At 62.0% G+C, this 16,836-nt stretch overlaps 1 protein-coding gene and 1 long non-coding RNA gene across 2 annotated transcripts; one reads left to right on the top strand and one right to left on the bottom strand.

The window, feature by feature from the left end:
- Positions 1-1,335: 1,335 nt before the first annotated feature.
- On the bottom strand, positions 1,336-3,327 carry LOC147821028 (uncharacterized). Its single transcript, XR_015447755.1, has 2 exons — positions 2,648-3,327; positions 1,336-2,333 (listed from the first exon to the last, which is right to left on the bottom strand). It is a non-coding gene; the product is annotated as an uncharacterized LOC147821028 (long non-coding RNA).
- Positions 3,328-6,320: 2,993 nt separating this feature from the next.
- On the top strand, positions 6,321-10,253 carry Nxph3 (neurexophilin 3). Its single transcript, XM_004859655.4, has 2 exons — positions 6,321-6,558; positions 8,647-10,253. The coding sequence occupies exons 1-2, from the start codon at positions 6,505-6,507 to the stop codon at positions 9,352-9,354; spliced, it is 762 nt and encodes a 253-aa protein (XP_004859712.1). The 5' UTR covers positions 6,321-6,504; the 3' UTR covers positions 9,355-10,253.
- Positions 10,254-16,836: the final 6,583 nt, after the last annotated feature.

Below are 16,836 nucleotides of genomic sequence, written 5' to 3'. Positions count from 1 at the left end.
AGCCCACAGCCCCTTCTCCTTAGAGGCGGTGCCCATTGCCCCATCCTCCCCCCAGGAACCACCCTTGCCCCCAGCCCCTCCCCACGGAATGCATTCACTGCACGCAAAGTTGCGGACTGAGCTCCCCTTGGATGTCAGGAGCCGATCCAGAGAAGACTATACGTGTCTTCTAGGAGTTCTCAGCAATTATGCTTGGGGACAGGTAACTCTGGCGTACAGTGATGGGAAGAGTCCATTCCGTTTCAAAAAAGTCTCAGGAGGAAGTGACGCCCGCTTTGGGGACGGACAGCTAGGCAGGAAGGGAGATCAGGTAGGGAACAGCACACGCAAAGCAGAGAGGCCCTGGTGGGAGCCGCGCATGCTCAGAGGCCAGGGCTGAAGGAGGTTTAGGGGAGGGAGGGCGTCAGGGGCTGCTGTGGCCCCGGGACCAGTGCCAGCGTCCTGCAGCCGCCACGGGGTGGAGCAGAGGTGCAACTGGGCATGGGGAAGAGAGACCAGAGGCCAAGCACCACCAAGAGATTCTCACAAGGGGGCTTCTGTGGGGCGGAACAAGGGGCCACAGATCTGAGGGATCCGTGTGACCAGGGGCACAGAGTGGGAGACGCGGCTCGCCTGCCCTTCTCCGTCCACCTCCGATCGGATTTGGAATCTGGAGGTCGCCCCGTCTACCTCCTGTCCCCAACCCTCAGCAGTGTCTGCTGCTCCCCCCAACACCACCCAGCGGTGCCGAGCAAAGCTGGTCAGCAGGTTCCTGCCAGGAGCGGCGCGGGACGAGTGGAGTCGCCATTATCCCTGCCTGGGCCGCCAGGCGTCGCTGCTGGCCTGGAAATGGGAAGTGCAGCCGGGCTCATGCGGACACCACGGGAACCTCTGTTACGTCCGGAGGTGGAGGCGGCAGCACCTGGGCAGGCCAGGCGGGGGACCCAGGATCCCCCGAGAGGGGAAGACTCGACTTCTCTGGAAGTGGCTGCCACTTTGCATTCTGGCCTCAATGTCCCTCAATGGGATGCATAGGGGCAGGTGGCCCCGAGTTCGGGCCAGTGTGCCTGCCCCACCAGAATGCAGGGATAGGGTGGGGTTCGGACCCCGGGACGCCCTTGTCTCTGCCCACTCGGCGCCCCTCCTTGCTGGGGGAGCGGGAACTTGAGTAGCAGGTCCTGGACTGACCCATTTCACAAATGAGGAACCGTGGGCTCTATTTCGTGCCCCAAGTTGCATGAACTCCGGCCCCCTCCAGCCAAGCCCATTTGCCCTGACAGAGCTGCCTTCCAAGGTACTCCCCAAGCGACAGCGACACTTGGAAATCTGCGCTTAGATGAGTAAATGATGCGACCATAACAGCGGGCAGCATTTATTGAGCACTTAGTATGTGCCGGGAGCAGATGCTATTATGACCCCCATGAAGACGCGAAGACACAGAGGGATGAGATCATTTGCCCAAAACACAAAGGCAAATCTAGGACAGGGACCAGGCGATTCCACTCCAAAGCCTAAGTGGTGTCCAACACGCCCCGAGGCGCACACACCTTTCCGGCTCAAGTCTTCAGGAAGCTCCTGGGGGCCCCAGCAGGCGGCGCGAGCGCACGCGCTTTCCCCGAGTGCCCACCAGGGAGCGCGCGGAGCCCATGCGCTCGCACCCACCAGGCCCGCGTCGCCTCTGCATCGCCCCTGGCGGAGCCGCCGCGGACCGCAGCGACCTGGGGCCAGCTGACAGGTGGCCGGGCAGGAAGCCACTGAGCTGGTGCCAGGTGTTGGCTCCTCGCCAGGCGCCCTACAGTCTGGTGGCCTCGCTCGGGCCCTGTGTTCTGCCCTGGCCTCTCACCTCCCGGTGTGGCGGGAGGGCTCGGGCGGGTACGGCTGCTTCTGCTCGGTCTGCGCTCTCAGCAAAGCACTTCCGCCTCTGGACGGAGCGGCTTCCCACCTCCCCTCCGCGATCAGTCAGGAGAGTGGGGTGATCCCCTCTGGAGAGGGCGTGAACTGAGCCCCAAGGACAGTGCAGACCGCCCGGAGTGGACCAGACCCTAGTCCAGGGCTGCTGGATCCCACTTCGCCCCTTCCAGACAGGCCCGGGTCTCTGCCCTGTCACCTCCAGCCTGTTTGATCCACTCTTCCAGAACTTCTTCCCACTGCTGCCGGATGATCTTTCTGCTGATCTCTCTACAGGATACTAATCAAGCCGGGCATGGTGGCACACGCCTGTGATCCCAGCACTCGGGGGGCCAAGGCAGGAGGATTGCCGTGAGTTCGAGGCCAGGTTAGGATACACAGCGAGTTCGAGGCCAGCCTGGGCTGTATAGTGAGTTAAAGGCCAGCTTGGAATATATAGTGAGACCCTGTCTCAAAACGAAACAAAAAAAAAGATTTGTAATCAAAATGAAAGTAAACATACCTCAATCTGGACCCATAAGCCCTGTACGATCGAGCCCCTGCCCTGCCCACCCCTCTGGTGGCCTTGTGTCCCTCTCTCCGATGTCCCCATGCTGAGCCTCCTTCGCTTCTGCAGGGCACCAAGGCCTCCTGGGCTCAGGGCTCAGAAGCTGCAAGGCCCCACCCCGGGGCCCCGGCCGGGCTCCTCGTCCGTTAGCCGCAGGTGAACCAGGCCCTCGCTCCCTTTCCCTGCCCGACCCGCCGTCCTTCCTCCAGCCACCTGTCCGTGCCTCAGGCCGCCGTCTTCCCGCGCTTGGTTATTTCGCCTCTGCCTCCCTCACGGCGCAAACTCTCGGCGCAGAGCCCCACACCCGGCCGGACACAGGGGCGGAATCAAAGCAGGCGCCTGATCACTATTTGGGGAACAAATGAGTCTTTCATCCCGTCCTCCTCAGAACCCCGCTCCGGGCTTCTTTCATCTCCTCTTCTTTCTGAGGGAAGGCTCTTCCCCCTTCCGCCTGGGCAGCCACCCGCATCCTTTGCGGCCCACAGCCTGGCCCGAGGCCCTCACTTGCCTTAGGGTTTCCCGCTCCACCCTCAGGTCGCCTCCAGCGCAGCTGTCACTGCCTGCGGAGTGGACGCTGTGGTCCGTCTCCCGCCCTGGCAGCAGCTGGAGGGACCACGGCTGGGATGACGTGATTCATCCGGCGTCTGGATGAATCTCAGCCAAACCCAGGGCCTCGGCTGTGCCCCTCCCTCGCCAGGCCTCTGTCCCTGGTGCGTGGCTCCGGTCCCCCCTTTCTGACCCTGCCTGCGCCCTGGCTTTGCGGCGCCGTCCGGAGGCCACTTCCGCCTGCACCCTAGGGCCTATGCCCCCGGGATCTTCTGGGTTTCCCTGGTGCTGCCCACGCCCAGGAGCTGGCGTGCCCAGGGTGCCCGCAGGGTCCTGCCTCAGGGAGAAACGGCACCCAGACGAAGACGGGCTGGCCCCGCCCCCTCCCCAACGCCCCGCCCCCACCGGCGGTGCCCTGCGGACCCCGCAGGCCGCTGCCCACCCAGGCCCCTTCCTGCCCCTGCCTCTCATTAACAGCAGCGTTCTGGCCCTTACGCCTCCTCCACACCCCAGGGGGTCTCCCCACTACTGATGTCCTAGTGGGTTCCCTCCCTTTCTCGCTCCCTCTGGACTCCCTTTTCCTATAAAATTTTCCAAAAGCTTGTTGTTGCTCTTGTTGAGACAGGGTCTTGGTGTTTAGTTCAGGCTGACAACTCACAGGGATCCTCCTGCCTCAGCCTCCCAAGTGCTGGGATTACAGGCATGAGCCACCATCCCTGGCTCCAAAAGCTTTCTAAAGGCAAATCTGACTATAATCACCAGTCCCCTTAAAATCTTTCAAAGGTTCCCAGCCGGGTATAGTGGCACACACCTGTAATCCCAGCAATCAAGAGGCTGAGGCAGGAGGATCCTTGTGAGTTCAAGGCCAGCCTGAACTACTTAGTGAGAGCCTGTCTCAAAAAAACCCCAAACAAGGTGCGGGGGATTTAGCTCAGTGGCTTTGCACCTGCCTCACAAGTACAAGGTCCTGAGTTCAATCCCCGGTACTGAAAAAAAAGAAAGAACCCCAAACAAAATCACCTTTCAGAGGTTGCCCATAGACAAGCCCTTGCCTGACCCAGGAGTCCGTCCATTTCGGGTCCCTGCCCCCCTCCTCCCCTGGGCTCCAGGAACAGCAAGCTGTGCCCAGTTCCTGGCTCTAGACCTGTGCCCATGCAGTACCCTGCAGAGTAGCCATGCCTGGCTGGCCCCTCCCCTGCACATCAGCTCCCCGGGAAGCCGGCTCTGCCCTTCCCACCCCTCCTGCCCGCGTCCAGCGCCTGGCCTGGGGATCTGCGAGCCCCCCCACCCGCCAGCTATAACTATCGATCCCCACGTCTGCTCTGCACTAGCGCTGAGATCCTGGAGGGCAGGGTCGGTGTCCCATTCATCTGTTTCCAGGCCCTGGCTGGGTGCCTGGCACCGAGGACAGCCTCGGCCAGTGGTTGATGGATGAATGCGGAGCCAAAACTTGAAGGAAGTAAGAGCCAGGATGACCAAGAGGGAGCGAGGGCCAGCCTGGCAGGAGGGGCAGCTGGAGCCAACATGTGGGAGGTGGCAAAGTGAGAACTTCCACCGCGGCCCTCCTACGGCTGCCCGCCAGCCCTAGCGGCTGCCCTCTGCTTGTACATTTCGTCTCATTTACTTCTTGCAGTGACACATCAGGAAACTGGCATCAGAGAACTGGAGTAACCTACCCAAGGTCACACAGCAGGGCCAGGACCCGAGCAGACCGGGGACTGTCTGGGCTGAGAGCTGAGCTCTGCTGGGCCATGCCGCTCTTTGGGCAACAAGGGCCTCGCGGACGGACAAGGAGTGGGCAGAGCCGCCCCTGCCTGTGAGCACCGGAACCAGCTGCCCACACTCGGCCGGCAGCTCCTTCCTCCCAGCCGGACTGGAGGCTGAGGCCAGATACTCATTTACCTGCTCCTCCCTCGCCTGGCTTTGGGGGTCTCTGGCGGGACACACTTGGTGCCTCACCACCATCCATGGGGAGAGCTGCTGTGTCCTCAGGGGGTCTGGGGGGCCAGGGAGGGGTGAGGGACCCGAGACGCTGCCTGGAGCACAGCCTGTCTCCCTCCTCGCACTTGGCCCAGGCTGATACTGAGATTCATCTGCATTCCCCGCGCGCCTGCCTGGCAGATGGTGGGGGAGGCAGCCAGGCGCGTGCTGGGGGCTGCAGCCACGCACCAAGTGGACCTCAGAGGGCCTGGGGCACTGCCCACTGTGCCCCCCCCGGGGCGGGGCGACTGCAAATGCCTGGTGCTTCTCCTCCCAAGTCCTCCGAAGGGTGCTAGGACGTGACCTTTTCTCTTTTAAAGACCGCAGAGGCCTTGAAGGCCAGGAAGGAGGCCGGGAGCCCCGAGGGTGGGCACCCACCTCTGGGAACCGGGGTCTCGAGTTCCCTTCTTGTTCTGGAGGATGGCAGAGACCACAGACAACCTGGGACCCACTGGGGAGGGAGCCCCTGAGCCCGTGACCCTCTGTGCCAGGGGAGGGTGAGTTCGCAGAAAGGAGGGGCAGCGTCTGGGGAGGCCTCGCGCACCCCTCTCCGCAACTTTTCATCTCGCCCCTGCCCCTGAATCCAGCCTGGCACCTGCTGGCCGCACAGGACCCCCGCCCAGGGCTTCTCAGTGACTGGACGGAGCTCAGGGGTCATCGCAGTCCCTCCAGCAGAGGAGAGGAGGAAAGGAAGGGCGTGACAACAGGGGATGCAGGCAGAGCAGGTCTCTCAGCTGTCATCGGCTGCAGTGAGGAAGACGCCCTTCGGCTCCCAGAATGGGCTTGGAAAAGAATTATCTCTCCAAATTCCAGGACTCCTGGGTTGGGGGGTAGGGCCTGGGATCCCCGATGGATGTCAGCTATGGGCAAACAGGCTCCTGCCGGAGAGCTGGAAGCCCGGGGGCCCCGTCCCCTGGCGACCCCCATCGCGGTCACTCCGCCCTCTCCACTGGGGAGCCAGGGCCCAGGTCCCCCGGCTGCGGGCCGGCAGGGGAGGAGTTAACTCCGGAGGTACCGACTGGGCTCACCGTACCTGCTGGCGCTGCTGCCGCCAGTGGGAGGGACGAGGAAGCGGAGCCGCCCGGCGCCGGGAGCGCTCAGTCCGGCGGGGCGCGGCGCGGCCGGGGCGTCCGCCAGGGGGCGCGCCGCGACGGGGCGGGAGGGGCCGTCTGGGCTGGGGAATTCGCACGGGGCCGGGCGCGCGCGCAGGTCCCGCACATCTGGGCGAGCTCGGAGCCGCGGGAGCAGAGAGGGGCGCCGGGCAGCAGCGGGAGCGGCGGGGCCCCGCGCGGCTGGAGCCCCTCGAGGCGCGCACCTGGGACCCGAGCGGGGGCCGCGCGGCGCGCAGCTGGGCTGGGGAGGGGGCGGCGGCGGCACAGGTGGACCGAAGGGGGCGGGGTCGGTCCTGGGCGACAGGCTGAGCCGAGGGCCGCGAGGCGCCGGGGACCGAGCATGGGACGGCGCGCCTGAGGGGCCAGAGAGGGAGCACGCGGCCTGGGACCCCGCCGGGGACAGCGAGGAAGGGGACGTGAGCGAGGAGGAGGATGCAACTGACTCGCTGCTGCTTCGTGTTCCTGGTGCAAGGCAGCCTCTACCTGGTGAGTGGTCCGCGGGGAGCCGCGCGCGGGGGCCCGCGGGATCGGGGAGCGCTTGAAGCTTCGGCGCCCGGAAACTTTCTCCTGCCCCCGGCAGCCCGGGCTCGGAGGGGGCGACCGCAGGCTGGGGGAGAGGGCGGGTCCGGGCCGGAGGCCGGACAGGAAGGGTTAATAGGGGCGGGGAGAGGGCGCCGGGCCGGCCCACCCACTCCGCGGCGGGTGGCGGGAGATGAGATCCGCGCTGGGAAAAAGGCCCCCAAGCCGGGTCGCCCAGGGCTCCGGGACCCTGCACCCGGGATGCACGAATGGGGGCGGAGGGGGTGTGGAGCTGGGGACCGGCTAGCTCGGGGGACGCTCAGGCGCAGCCCCCCGGGCCCCTGGGTCTGGAGAGCCCTGGGCGCGCGGAGCCGGTGCAAGCGAGGGACGACCCCGCGTCCCCGCCGCCCGCCGCCCGCCGCCCGCCGCCCGCGTCCCCGCTCCCGCCCGCCCTCCCCGCCTGTTGTTTTCCTCTCCTCTCCCGGCTGCGCGCGGCCCGAGCCCCACAGGACCTGGGCAGGCGGCTCCCGCCCGGGGCGCTCGCGGCCGCTCAGCCGAGCGCCCAGGACAAGGGGGACCCCGGCCCCAACTCCCCTGCGATGCCGCGCCCCCGCCCCAATCCTGTCCGAGAGAAGCTTCCTTCCCTCTAGACAATGATCTCCTCTGCCAGCACCTCCAGGCCACTGTAGGAAGCCCCTTCCCTGACCCGTCCTTGCCTGTGGCCCTCTCCTCAGTCCCCTTCCCTTTAGCTGTGTCCCCCAGGGCCCAGTCCTCACAGGTGAGCAGCCCTGAACCCAGTCCCGGCAGCTGCCCTCCCTGTACCCCCCGGGGGAGGGCCAGTCTTGACCCTGGGACAGAGGTGAATTGGCCATAGCACCCAGCTCTAGGCACCGCCAGGGCATGAAGACCCCAGGCCCCTCTGGGTCTCTCCTGCCCCACGGCTCAGGCAGCTTCCTCCTATTCCCAGCGTCACCACTGTACCCGTGCTGCCAGCTGACCGGGGAGCCGGTGGCAGAGACACCCAGGCAAGGACACCCAGTGACCTCCCCTCCCCACGCCCGGCAGCACTGCCTGGGCCCTCCGGGCAGCCCTGTTGGCTGTCTCCACCACTGCCACTCCTCCGGAAGTCCTCCCCAAGGTGTGGCCGTCACTGTGAGCCTGGCAGTGTGTGGTGTAGTAGAAGGGCCAACCCAGTGACCTTAGCCTTGTGTAACATAACCTCTGAGCCGTGGTGTCCTCACCTGAGAAAGGGAATCATAGAACTCCTGCCTCAAAATGCAGATGACATCTTGACATGTCACCATCCACCAGTGTCCCCCAAAGAAGCGTCTGCTTTCCTCACCCTGGGTGTGCCACTCTTTCCCCACCCCCCCAGCCCTCCTGCCCAAGCCTACACTGTGTTTGTACTTGTTGCAGTGTTAGGCTGGGCCCGTGCTCTTGTCTCATGGACTTCCTTTGCATCTACCGTAGAAGTTATTCAAGGGATTAGGAATAGTCTCATGAGGAGACACGCCAGGAAGTCCCGCTGCCAACAGGGAGCTCCAGTCAGTCCCCTTGGTGACTTGGGGTTCTTCAGAGGCAGAGACTGTGCCTCCCCAGTCAGCCTGGTATTTCGCCAAGCGAGGGACCCAGCCCCTGCTGTCACATGGGCTCTGCCATCAGCCGGGGCTGCGCTGTGAGCAGCAGTTGAGCCTTCCCTGTCACACTGGGGACTGCCCAGGAGGTAGGGGCCACACGTCTCTGGTGCCAGTGTCTGCTGGAGAAAGTTCCTGAACATCCTTCAAGATTTGGAATCCTGGCCAGAGGCAGGATAGTAAGGAGAGGATGGGGGGGGCAGTGACCCAGGTATAGGGACATGAGACACAAGGGACCACGACACAAGCCAGCATGTAGCCCTGACCCCAGAGTGAGTATACAACATGAAGTTCCTCAGCCCCGAGTCAGCATGGAAGGGACAGGGACAGAAGTGACTCCGGTGGTCACCTCTGGTGGTGGGGAGTGGTCCCCCAGGTCCTCTGGACACAGGACGCTCACTCTTCCCAACGCCCCCTGTAGGTCATCTGTGGTCAGGATGACGGTCCCCACGGCTCCGAGGACCCTGAGCGTGATGACCACGAGAGCCAGCCCCGGCCCCGGGTCCCTCGGAAGCGGGGCCACATCTCACTGAAGTCCCGCCCCCTGGCCAACTCCACTCTCCTAGGGCTGCTGGCTCCACCTGGTTCCGAAGCTTGGGGTGTCCTTGGGCAGCCCCCCAACCGCCCAAACCATAGCCCCCCACCCTCTGCCAAGGTGAAGAAAATATTTGGCTGGGGCGACTTCTACTCCAACATCAAGACGGTGGCCCTGAACCTGCTGGTCACAGGGAAGATTGTGGACCACGGCAACGGGACCTTCAGCGTCCACTTCCGCCACAACGCTACGGGCCAGGGCAACATCTCTATCAGCCTCGTGCCCCCCAGCAAAGCGGTCGAGTTCCACCAGGAACAGCAGATCTTCATCGAAGCCAAGGCCTCCAAAATTTTCAACTGCCGCATGGAGTGGGAGAAGGTGGAACGGGGCCGCCGGACCTCGCTCTGCACCCATGACCCAGCCAAGACCTGCTCCCGAGACCATTCTCAGAGCTCAGCCGCCTGGAGCTGCTCCCAGCCCTTCAAGGTCGTGTGCGTGTACATCGCCTTCTACAGCACGGACTATCGGCTGGTCCAGAAGGTGTGCCCAGATTACAGCTACCACAGCGACACCCCCTACTACCCCTCTGGCTGACCCTGGGCAGGCCTCAGAGGCCAGGCTAGGGCTGGAAGGATGGGCCTGCCCGGGCCAGATGCCATCTGCCTGGACACAGGGCGGGGAGGGGGAGGAGTCTAGGAGATGTGGGCGGGGCCATCTCAGGGGCCTGCCGCTGGCCATTGTCCCAGGCTGGCCTCAGCCACTAGAAGGTGGGAGCCCTGGGGGTGGACGGCGATCCCGCAGCCTTTCGGGGCCTGGCTTTCCCACCAAGCCGCAGGCTGATGCTGGCTCCCAGGCCTCTGGTCGGGGAGATCATGGGGGCCCCAGGTCAAGTCACAGAGGAGACCCTAAGTCCTTGGGTCCCTCCCTGTCCTCCTGAGCGAGGACAGCAGTGGCAGAGGGGTTTTCAGGAGCCAGCTTAGGGTGCAGGGCTGAAACAGTGCATCGCGGGAGACCGCAGCAGGCAGCTCCAAGCCCCTTCCCTGCCCCAGCCCGGTGTGAGGCTGAAGTGGTGACCCTTGAGGTCTTTGTTGTGGCATAGAGTCCATCGTCTCCAGCCAGGCCACCCCTTTCCTCCTGCCAGCACTCTATACCCTCTGTGCTAGCATACCTGTCCTTAGGTCCTTAGGACGATGCTGGTCCTCCTGGCACCAAGGCCACTGGTGGGTGCCCACCCGTGTCATGTGTCCCTCCACCACCACACCCCCTGCTGAGAGTGGTCCATTCATAGTGGCCCTGCCTGTCAGGCGGGGCCCTCCCTCCCCACCCTTGGGGCGGCCAGCGGTGTGGGTGGAGGCTGGCCCTGAGGACCCGGGTCGTCCCTCGTGTCTGTCTGGGGGGTGGGGGGCGGGAAGTCTTGTGAAATCACCTGACCGTAGACTTCTGTGTGCAGTCTTGTCCTTGGAGCAGGGAATAAAGCTTTCCCCAGGCCTCGGCCTTCTGAGTTGTCCATGGGAGAGGGCCCAGGGCCCCTGGTCCTGCCAGTGTTTCTCAGAAGGCAGCCGGACATTGCTGGGGACCAGAGCCTGGTGCTCAGCAAGATTTCGCTGCTGCCTTCTCCAGGCCCTTTCTGGGTGATTGGCCAGAGCAGGGTCCTGCTTGTTCTCCCTCAATGGCCATCTTGAGGCCCCTCAGGGGTAGGGGTGGATGTCCAGGGCTGTCTTAGCCCTGCCATTGCTTTTCTGTGTGTCCTCGATGACCTTACCTAGAGCGTGGGTTCTCAGAAGAAGTGAGCATCGCAATCACACCGATTTCCACTCCTCCCTGTTCGTACAGGTCTGGGTGTGGCCTAAGGACTTGTGACTGTAGTCAGCGCCCAGCTAGAAGCTGCTGCAGCTGTCCAGGTACCCCGAAAGTCACCCATGACCCCCAAGCTCCTTTCTGGCTCTGGCTCTGGCTCTGTAGGGTGAGGTGAGTCCTCCGAGCACTTGTCCGGTTAATTCCCGAGTCCTTGTCCTGGGGTGGGGTCCTTTCCCAGGCCCAACACGCTAGTGAGAAAACAGGCTGGGGTGTTCCAGGGACGAGGGGCCCTAAAAGCAGCCACTGCTTTCTCTGGTTGCCAGGAGGCCCCAGCATGGACAGCCGAGCGAGCATCCTTGCCCGGGGACAGGAAGGCTGGAGTCCTCCCCCCAGTGCCCTGGTAGCCTCTCCGGGTCTGCTCTCTTGGGTCTCTGAGCAGCGCTGCCACAGTGGGAAAGTCCTAGCATGCAGGTTAGATGCCACCTCCGCCTGTGCCCGGCTGCTGCACTGAGCCAGGGCGATCCCCACCCCCGTGGCCACACCGCGCGGAGCTGAGGGATTTGGGAGCTGCTTCCCTGCAGCCCCCACCCCACCCTGGGGTAAAGTGACCCAGGAAGGGCACCTCGAGCTCCTGCCTCCACTTCAGCATCCCCTTGCACTCCGCTTCCTGGGCCACTTCTCCCGAGCAGACTGGAGCCACACCGGCCCTCCACACCTCTCCCCTGCCCAGGGGACCCGGGGTCTGGCCCTGTGGTGGAAGGCATGGGACTGCAGGGGTCTGGAGGGACCCTGGCCCTGTGGACACCCCAACAGGATCTGGGCGCAGTTCCCCAACCTGTGGCATCTGGGGGAGGAGAGAGAGGAGGGAGCACTGGGCTGGCCAGGCCCCCTTGCCTGTGGACCTGGGGTACTGGGACCCCTCCTCCTCCTCCTCTCCCACGGAGAGCCAGATGCTGCCGACAGCTGGAGGGCCCGGCCTTCCTGGCACACAGCTCTGCCCGCACAGGGGTGGGTTCATTTTAATAACTTCATCTCGCCCTCGTGCACACTCTGCGCCTCATTCCTCCTTCTCTGCTTTCCCCGGGAACTGGGCTGCTGTTCTCAGCTCAGATTCTGCTAACAGATTTCCTCCCAAATCTGCCTTCTCTGGAATGCCCTGCTGGGTCCCTGTGACTCTTCCCAGCTACTTTCTGAGCCCCTTGGTCCTCACGACTTCCTCTGGGTGAGAAGATGCCCACCCCTGCACCTCGAGCATCTCCATGTACCCCTTGGAACTTGAACCCCAAGAGCTCCAACCTCTGCCCCTTCCATCCCAGCCCTCCCCTCGGAGCAGACCCGCTCAAAGTACCCCGTCTCTTCACAAGAGAAGGTTGGGGTCCCACCCTTGCCCCAACTCTTTGCCCTCCCTTCACCACACTCCAGGGCAGTCTGAAATCTCAGTGTGCCCTGGCACCAGGCAGGGGCCTTGCAGCTGACACCCAGGCTGCCGGGAGCCTTCTCTGTTAAGAGTGGGAAATTGCTGGGGGCCCTGGGGCAGAGGCTGCGCCTCCCTCATCAGACAGGAGCCTCCCTGAGGCCAAGGACGGTCCCATGGATAGAAGAGGAAGCCTTGCTCTTTGCTAAGCCCAGGACAGCTGAAGGCCGCCTGTCCCCAAGCTCTGTGCACACTGCCTGGCCTCATCGACCTTGGTCTCCAGGGGCAGATCATCCCTCGTCTGAGAGGGAATGTGTGTCAGGTCAGCTGGCAGCAGAGCTGGCACTGAGCCTCCCTCTGCACTCCAGAGGCCGGTCCTTCCTCCCCCCATCTCCTTCCCAAGATGAGCAGGCGGGAACTGAGTCACCCCTTTCCCCATCCTTGGCAGGATTGCCCATGACCTTGGGTGCGGCAGACTCCTGCAGCGAGTCCATTGCTCAGAGCTGCACAGGGTGGGTGGGTAGGGAAGATGGGAGAGAGGACTTGGGGGCAGCTGAAGGTCGCAGGGTGATCAGGGACCGGAAGGGAGACACAGTGAGCCAGTTGCTCTGTGGGAAGCCATCCAACATGATGGCTGGGAGTGGGAGAGAAAAGTGACTTCTGAAGACAGTCCTGTGGCACTGCTGGGGGAACGGGCTCAGAGGAGCGGTGATGAGAGGCACCATCAGCCCCACGGTCAGGGGAAAGGTAGGGTGCAGACGGCACCTGCGATGATGCCAAAGTCCTGGAGTGGCAGCTGATACCACAAATGCCAAGGGAGACCTGGCGCTTGCTGGCTGGGGGTGGGGAGCTGGCTCTACAGGGACCTCGCTTCCTGTTGGCCGCGGCTCAGGGATGAGCTGATGATAAAGTCAGGCCGAGGATACCTAATCCAGGGCACCTCCCTAGGTGGCCCCACTGGACAAGCCAGCTCCTCTTGAACCAATGACATGTCAATGTGGAACTGGGTGTGGTGGTGCCTGCCTGTGATCCCAGCACTCTGGGAGGCTGAGGCAGGAGAATTGCAAGTTTAAACTCAGCCTGGCCAATTTAGCAACTCAATGAGACCCTGTCTCAAAATAAAAAGGATGCTGGGTGGGGCCGGGGTTTTAGCTAAGTGGTTCCACCACCTGCCTCGAAAGCGCAAGGACTTGAGTTCGATCCCTGTACCAAAAAAAAAAAAAAAAAAAAAAAGATGCTGGGGGATGCAGCCCAGAAGGCCTGGGTTTAATGCCCAGTAGAGGGGTTGGGTGTGGGGGAAGCTCTGCTTGAGTCCCCACCCAGGCCTTGTCATTTACTAGCTGAGTGGCCTTGGACAAATGACACAATCTCCCAGAGCCTCCTTACATGAAAAACTGTTGTTCTACCTACCTGGGAGTGTTGGAAAAATTAAATGGGTCGTTCATCAAATGCTACTTCTCCTGGTGGTGCACGCCTGTCACCCCAGCATTCAGGAGGCTGAGGCAAAAGGATCTCATGAGTTTGAGGCCAGCCTGGACTACATAGTGAGTTCAATGCCAGCCTGAACTGCAGAGCCAGACTGCCTCAAAAAAACAAGACAAAAATACTACTTCCTCCTCTCTTTTGGAGACAGGTTCACTGAACTTCAGCCTTGCACTGATGTGGACCGTGAAAGGGCGCAGGCTGGAAGGAGGAGTCCTGGGCTCCTGTCCTGGTTTTGCCCTGTGATGCACGTGGCAGAGGCGGCAATTGCCCCTCGTAATCTGCTTCCCCTTTCTCCTTTATGATGGGGTCCTCAGCTGTTAGCTGGCCACACAGCTGCCCGGATTAGTATACATTTCTCTGCCTCCCTTCACCTATGTGTAGCCAGGTGCCTAAGATCGGGTCAATGACATTTAAGCCAAGTGATGATATAGGAGGGTCTAAAATTATTTTATTTTATTTTTTTTTGCAATACTAGTGGTGAGACCAGAGATGCTCTAGCAATGAGCTACATCCCCAGTCCTTTCTATTTTTCGTTTTGAAATCGAGTCTTGCTAAGTTGCCCAAGCTGGGCTTGAATTTGAGATCTTCCTGCCTCAGCCTCTCAAGTCACTGGGATTAATGGGTGCATCACTGCACCCAGCTTAGAACCCTTTGCTCCTTTATTCCATCCTCTGCCCTGTCTGCTGCCATTTTAGACTACAAGCAGCAGAGTGGTGAGCTGAAGAAGCTTTATTTAAGCGCCTGTGTCCTGGGCCTGGGCCTCCAGTTGGAGCTCTTTCTTGAGTGGCCCTGTGTCCTCTTCTACGGGGCTGAGATGATGCCCACAGAGTCACCGCATGATGCCCACAGAGTCACCCCACACCAGGGAGGCTTAGACTCCGAGGCCACGATAGACTTGGGAAGCTTGGTCCTTCTCCTCCCCTCCAAGGCCTCCAGTTTTGGAGGTGCAATAGCTGCTTGATTCCGGGAACCCTAGGAGGGGCTCAGAAGGATCCTCTATCCTAGTCGGAGGGGCCTCCAGTCCCCAAATTCAGCCTCACGTGTCTCAGTCCCCATCCGCAGTCTGATGTTGGTGACACACAATCCTCGTTAAGGGGCTGAATGATCCCAGCCAGATGGGATCCTAATTTAATTAAAACCCTTTAATTACCTGCACCAACACAGCCTTGGAAGGCCCAGGCAGAAGGGGGCCAGGGCAGGAGAGGCTGCCCTTCCAGGCCTCGGGAGACAGACCAGGGTTTTGAGGTGCTGCTCCCACTGGTGGGCACAAGCCATGTGGAAGGGAGAGCCAGGGTGGCCCGGCTTCTGGCTTGGTCCACAGGGCACACAGAACGGGGGCTGGGGCAGGCCAGCCCTTGGGAGCCGAGCACCAGGCTCTCAGGCCTGGAGCTGTCCGTGTCGCTTTCAAGCTGGGAGTGAGGCCAGCACAGGCCATTTTGGGTCAAGTCTGAGCCTCCTGAGACCCTGGCCCTGCTCAGGGCCTGCTGGGAGGAGCAGGCCTAGCCCCGGTTTCTCCCCAGGGCCTTGGCTTGAGCGACACGGGCACCTCTTCACCTACCCAAGGTCAGCTGCGCCTCTAGAAATTGTCTTTCTTCAAGACGCTCTCATCTGGGGGAGGGAGGGTCCAGGAGGTGACTTAGGTGGGCTGCAGTGGGGACACACAAAGCCCCCTGCCATGGTGCTGGGCCTCAGCGGTTCCTCCCCACGAAGGCAGAAGGATCCCGGTCCAGTCAGAGCATGCCAAGGCCTGGCACGGACAGACACAGCAACCTGGACTCGCAAGCTGGGCTATTTTTAGGCCCCGTGGACATCATCCGTTAATACCCCTTCTGTTCTCCCTTAGTCCTTATTCACTCGGCAAATATTGTTTAATAAAGCCTCCAAAAGTTCCAGCTGGTCTCTGCTGGGCTGGGGGACCCAGAGCAAGAAGTGTTGGTTCACACTGGAGCCATCACCTTACACCCAAAGTTTTGCTGGGGGCCGTAGGATACCCGGGGTGGAAGTGGAACAAGAGACCCCGGTGGAAGGAGAAGCTCTAGGCTCAGGGGGGCAGGAGCAGCCAGGCCCAGCCCTTCTGCATGCTGGATTCCCCTTCCCAGCCACAGCCGAAGAGCTGCTGTGCTCTGCTTTATGGGGTGAGCTCTCCAGTACCGAGGCCTGTGCACCCACCCTTCTTCCCTTCCCCTCAGACATCTCCACACCCAGCTCCTCTATCACCCACCACTGCAGCCTCGGAAGAGCCTGCTTTCACCCCTGGCTGTGCACCTGCCAACCACGGGACTCTCAGAGCAGGAAATACACTGCCCCCTCTGGATGAACCAGAGCAGGGACCCAAGCTGTCTCCCACTCAGACGGGAGGCTCCTTGAGGGCAGGGCCTGTCTGGTTGCGGGGAGTCTGCTGGGCACACTGAGGTCTACATGGGAGGCCCTGCACCGCCTCCCTGAGCGCTCAGTGGAGTGACTGCAGCCTGTATCCTGCCAGCAGGTGGGAAAGTGGCACCTGCTTCTGGACAGGGACAGACTGACTCTGTCAGTGCCGGGTTATGACCATCTAGTGCCCCCCTCCCTGGCTGGTCTCCCGGGCACCCCAGGGAAGGAAGGTGGAGTGGATTGGAGTCTTTCTTTCTGGGGTACACTGTGTAGCATAGGAGCTGACAGGAGGGATTCTGGAGCCAGGTTGCCTGGATTTAAATTCTATTTTCCCTTGCATCTTTTTGTTTTTTGAGACAGGGTCTTGCTGTGTAACCCAGGCTATCCTTAAAATCCTGCCCCAGCCTCCTGAGTGCTGGGATTACAGGTGTGTACCACCATGCCGGCTTGGATTCCAGTCCTTTCTCCTTCCATGTGTGTCCAACCTGCAAATCATGGCACGAGCTGGCACAGACCCTGGACAAGTTGCCTGGCACCTTTGTGTCTCCATTTCCCCGTGTACAATAGGGATGTTCCGTGCCTGAGAAGGGTGCTGTGAGCCAGCACTGTGTGGACCCAGAGGCCGTGCCCCAGAGGTGCCAGCCCCCAGCCTGGATGGCCCTGGGTGGAGGAGGGAGGCGAATGGCCCCACCAGCCCTGCTGCAGGAAGCATGTGCAGGAAGCAACCCCCGGGAAGGTCAGAGCTGGTCCTGTCTGCACAAGGTGACACATGAAAGAAACCTCCCCTGGTTTCCTTGGTTCTGGATAAGGAATGGGCACCTGTTTACATTCCTACTTGGTGCTCTGTGGCCAGAGAACTCCACCTTTGGAGCTCAGAAGCCCCATCTGGTGCATGAGTGGCTTCACCTGCCCTCCACCCGCAGCGCACATTGGATCTGAGAACAGGGCACCCAGAGGGTCTCCATTCAGAGCCCCCCAGAGGGCAGCTGGTCAAGCGTGCTGTCCTGGAC

Source organism: Heterocephalus glaber, unplaced genomic scaffold (assembly GCF_053883595.1).
Source record: "Heterocephalus glaber isolate CG9 unplaced genomic scaffold, H.glaber_assembly_v1.0 deba00001773, whole genome shotgun sequence".
Lineage (NCBI taxonomy): Eukaryota > Metazoa > Chordata > Mammalia > Rodentia > Bathyergidae > Heterocephalus > Heterocephalus glaber.
This window is presented reverse-complemented; position numbering and strand designations above follow the sequence as displayed.

Excerpts from the sequence above, each read along its gene's own strand:
- Nxph3 (XM_004859655.4), top strand. The coding sequence starts at position 6,505 with ATGCAACTGACTCGCTGCTGCTTCGTGTTCCTGGTGCAAGGCAGCCTC. Across the intron at positions 6,559-8,646 it reads TGCAAGGCAGCCTCTACCTG|GTCATCTGTGGTCAGGATGA; the intron begins GTGAGTGGTCCG and ends CGCCCCCTGTAG.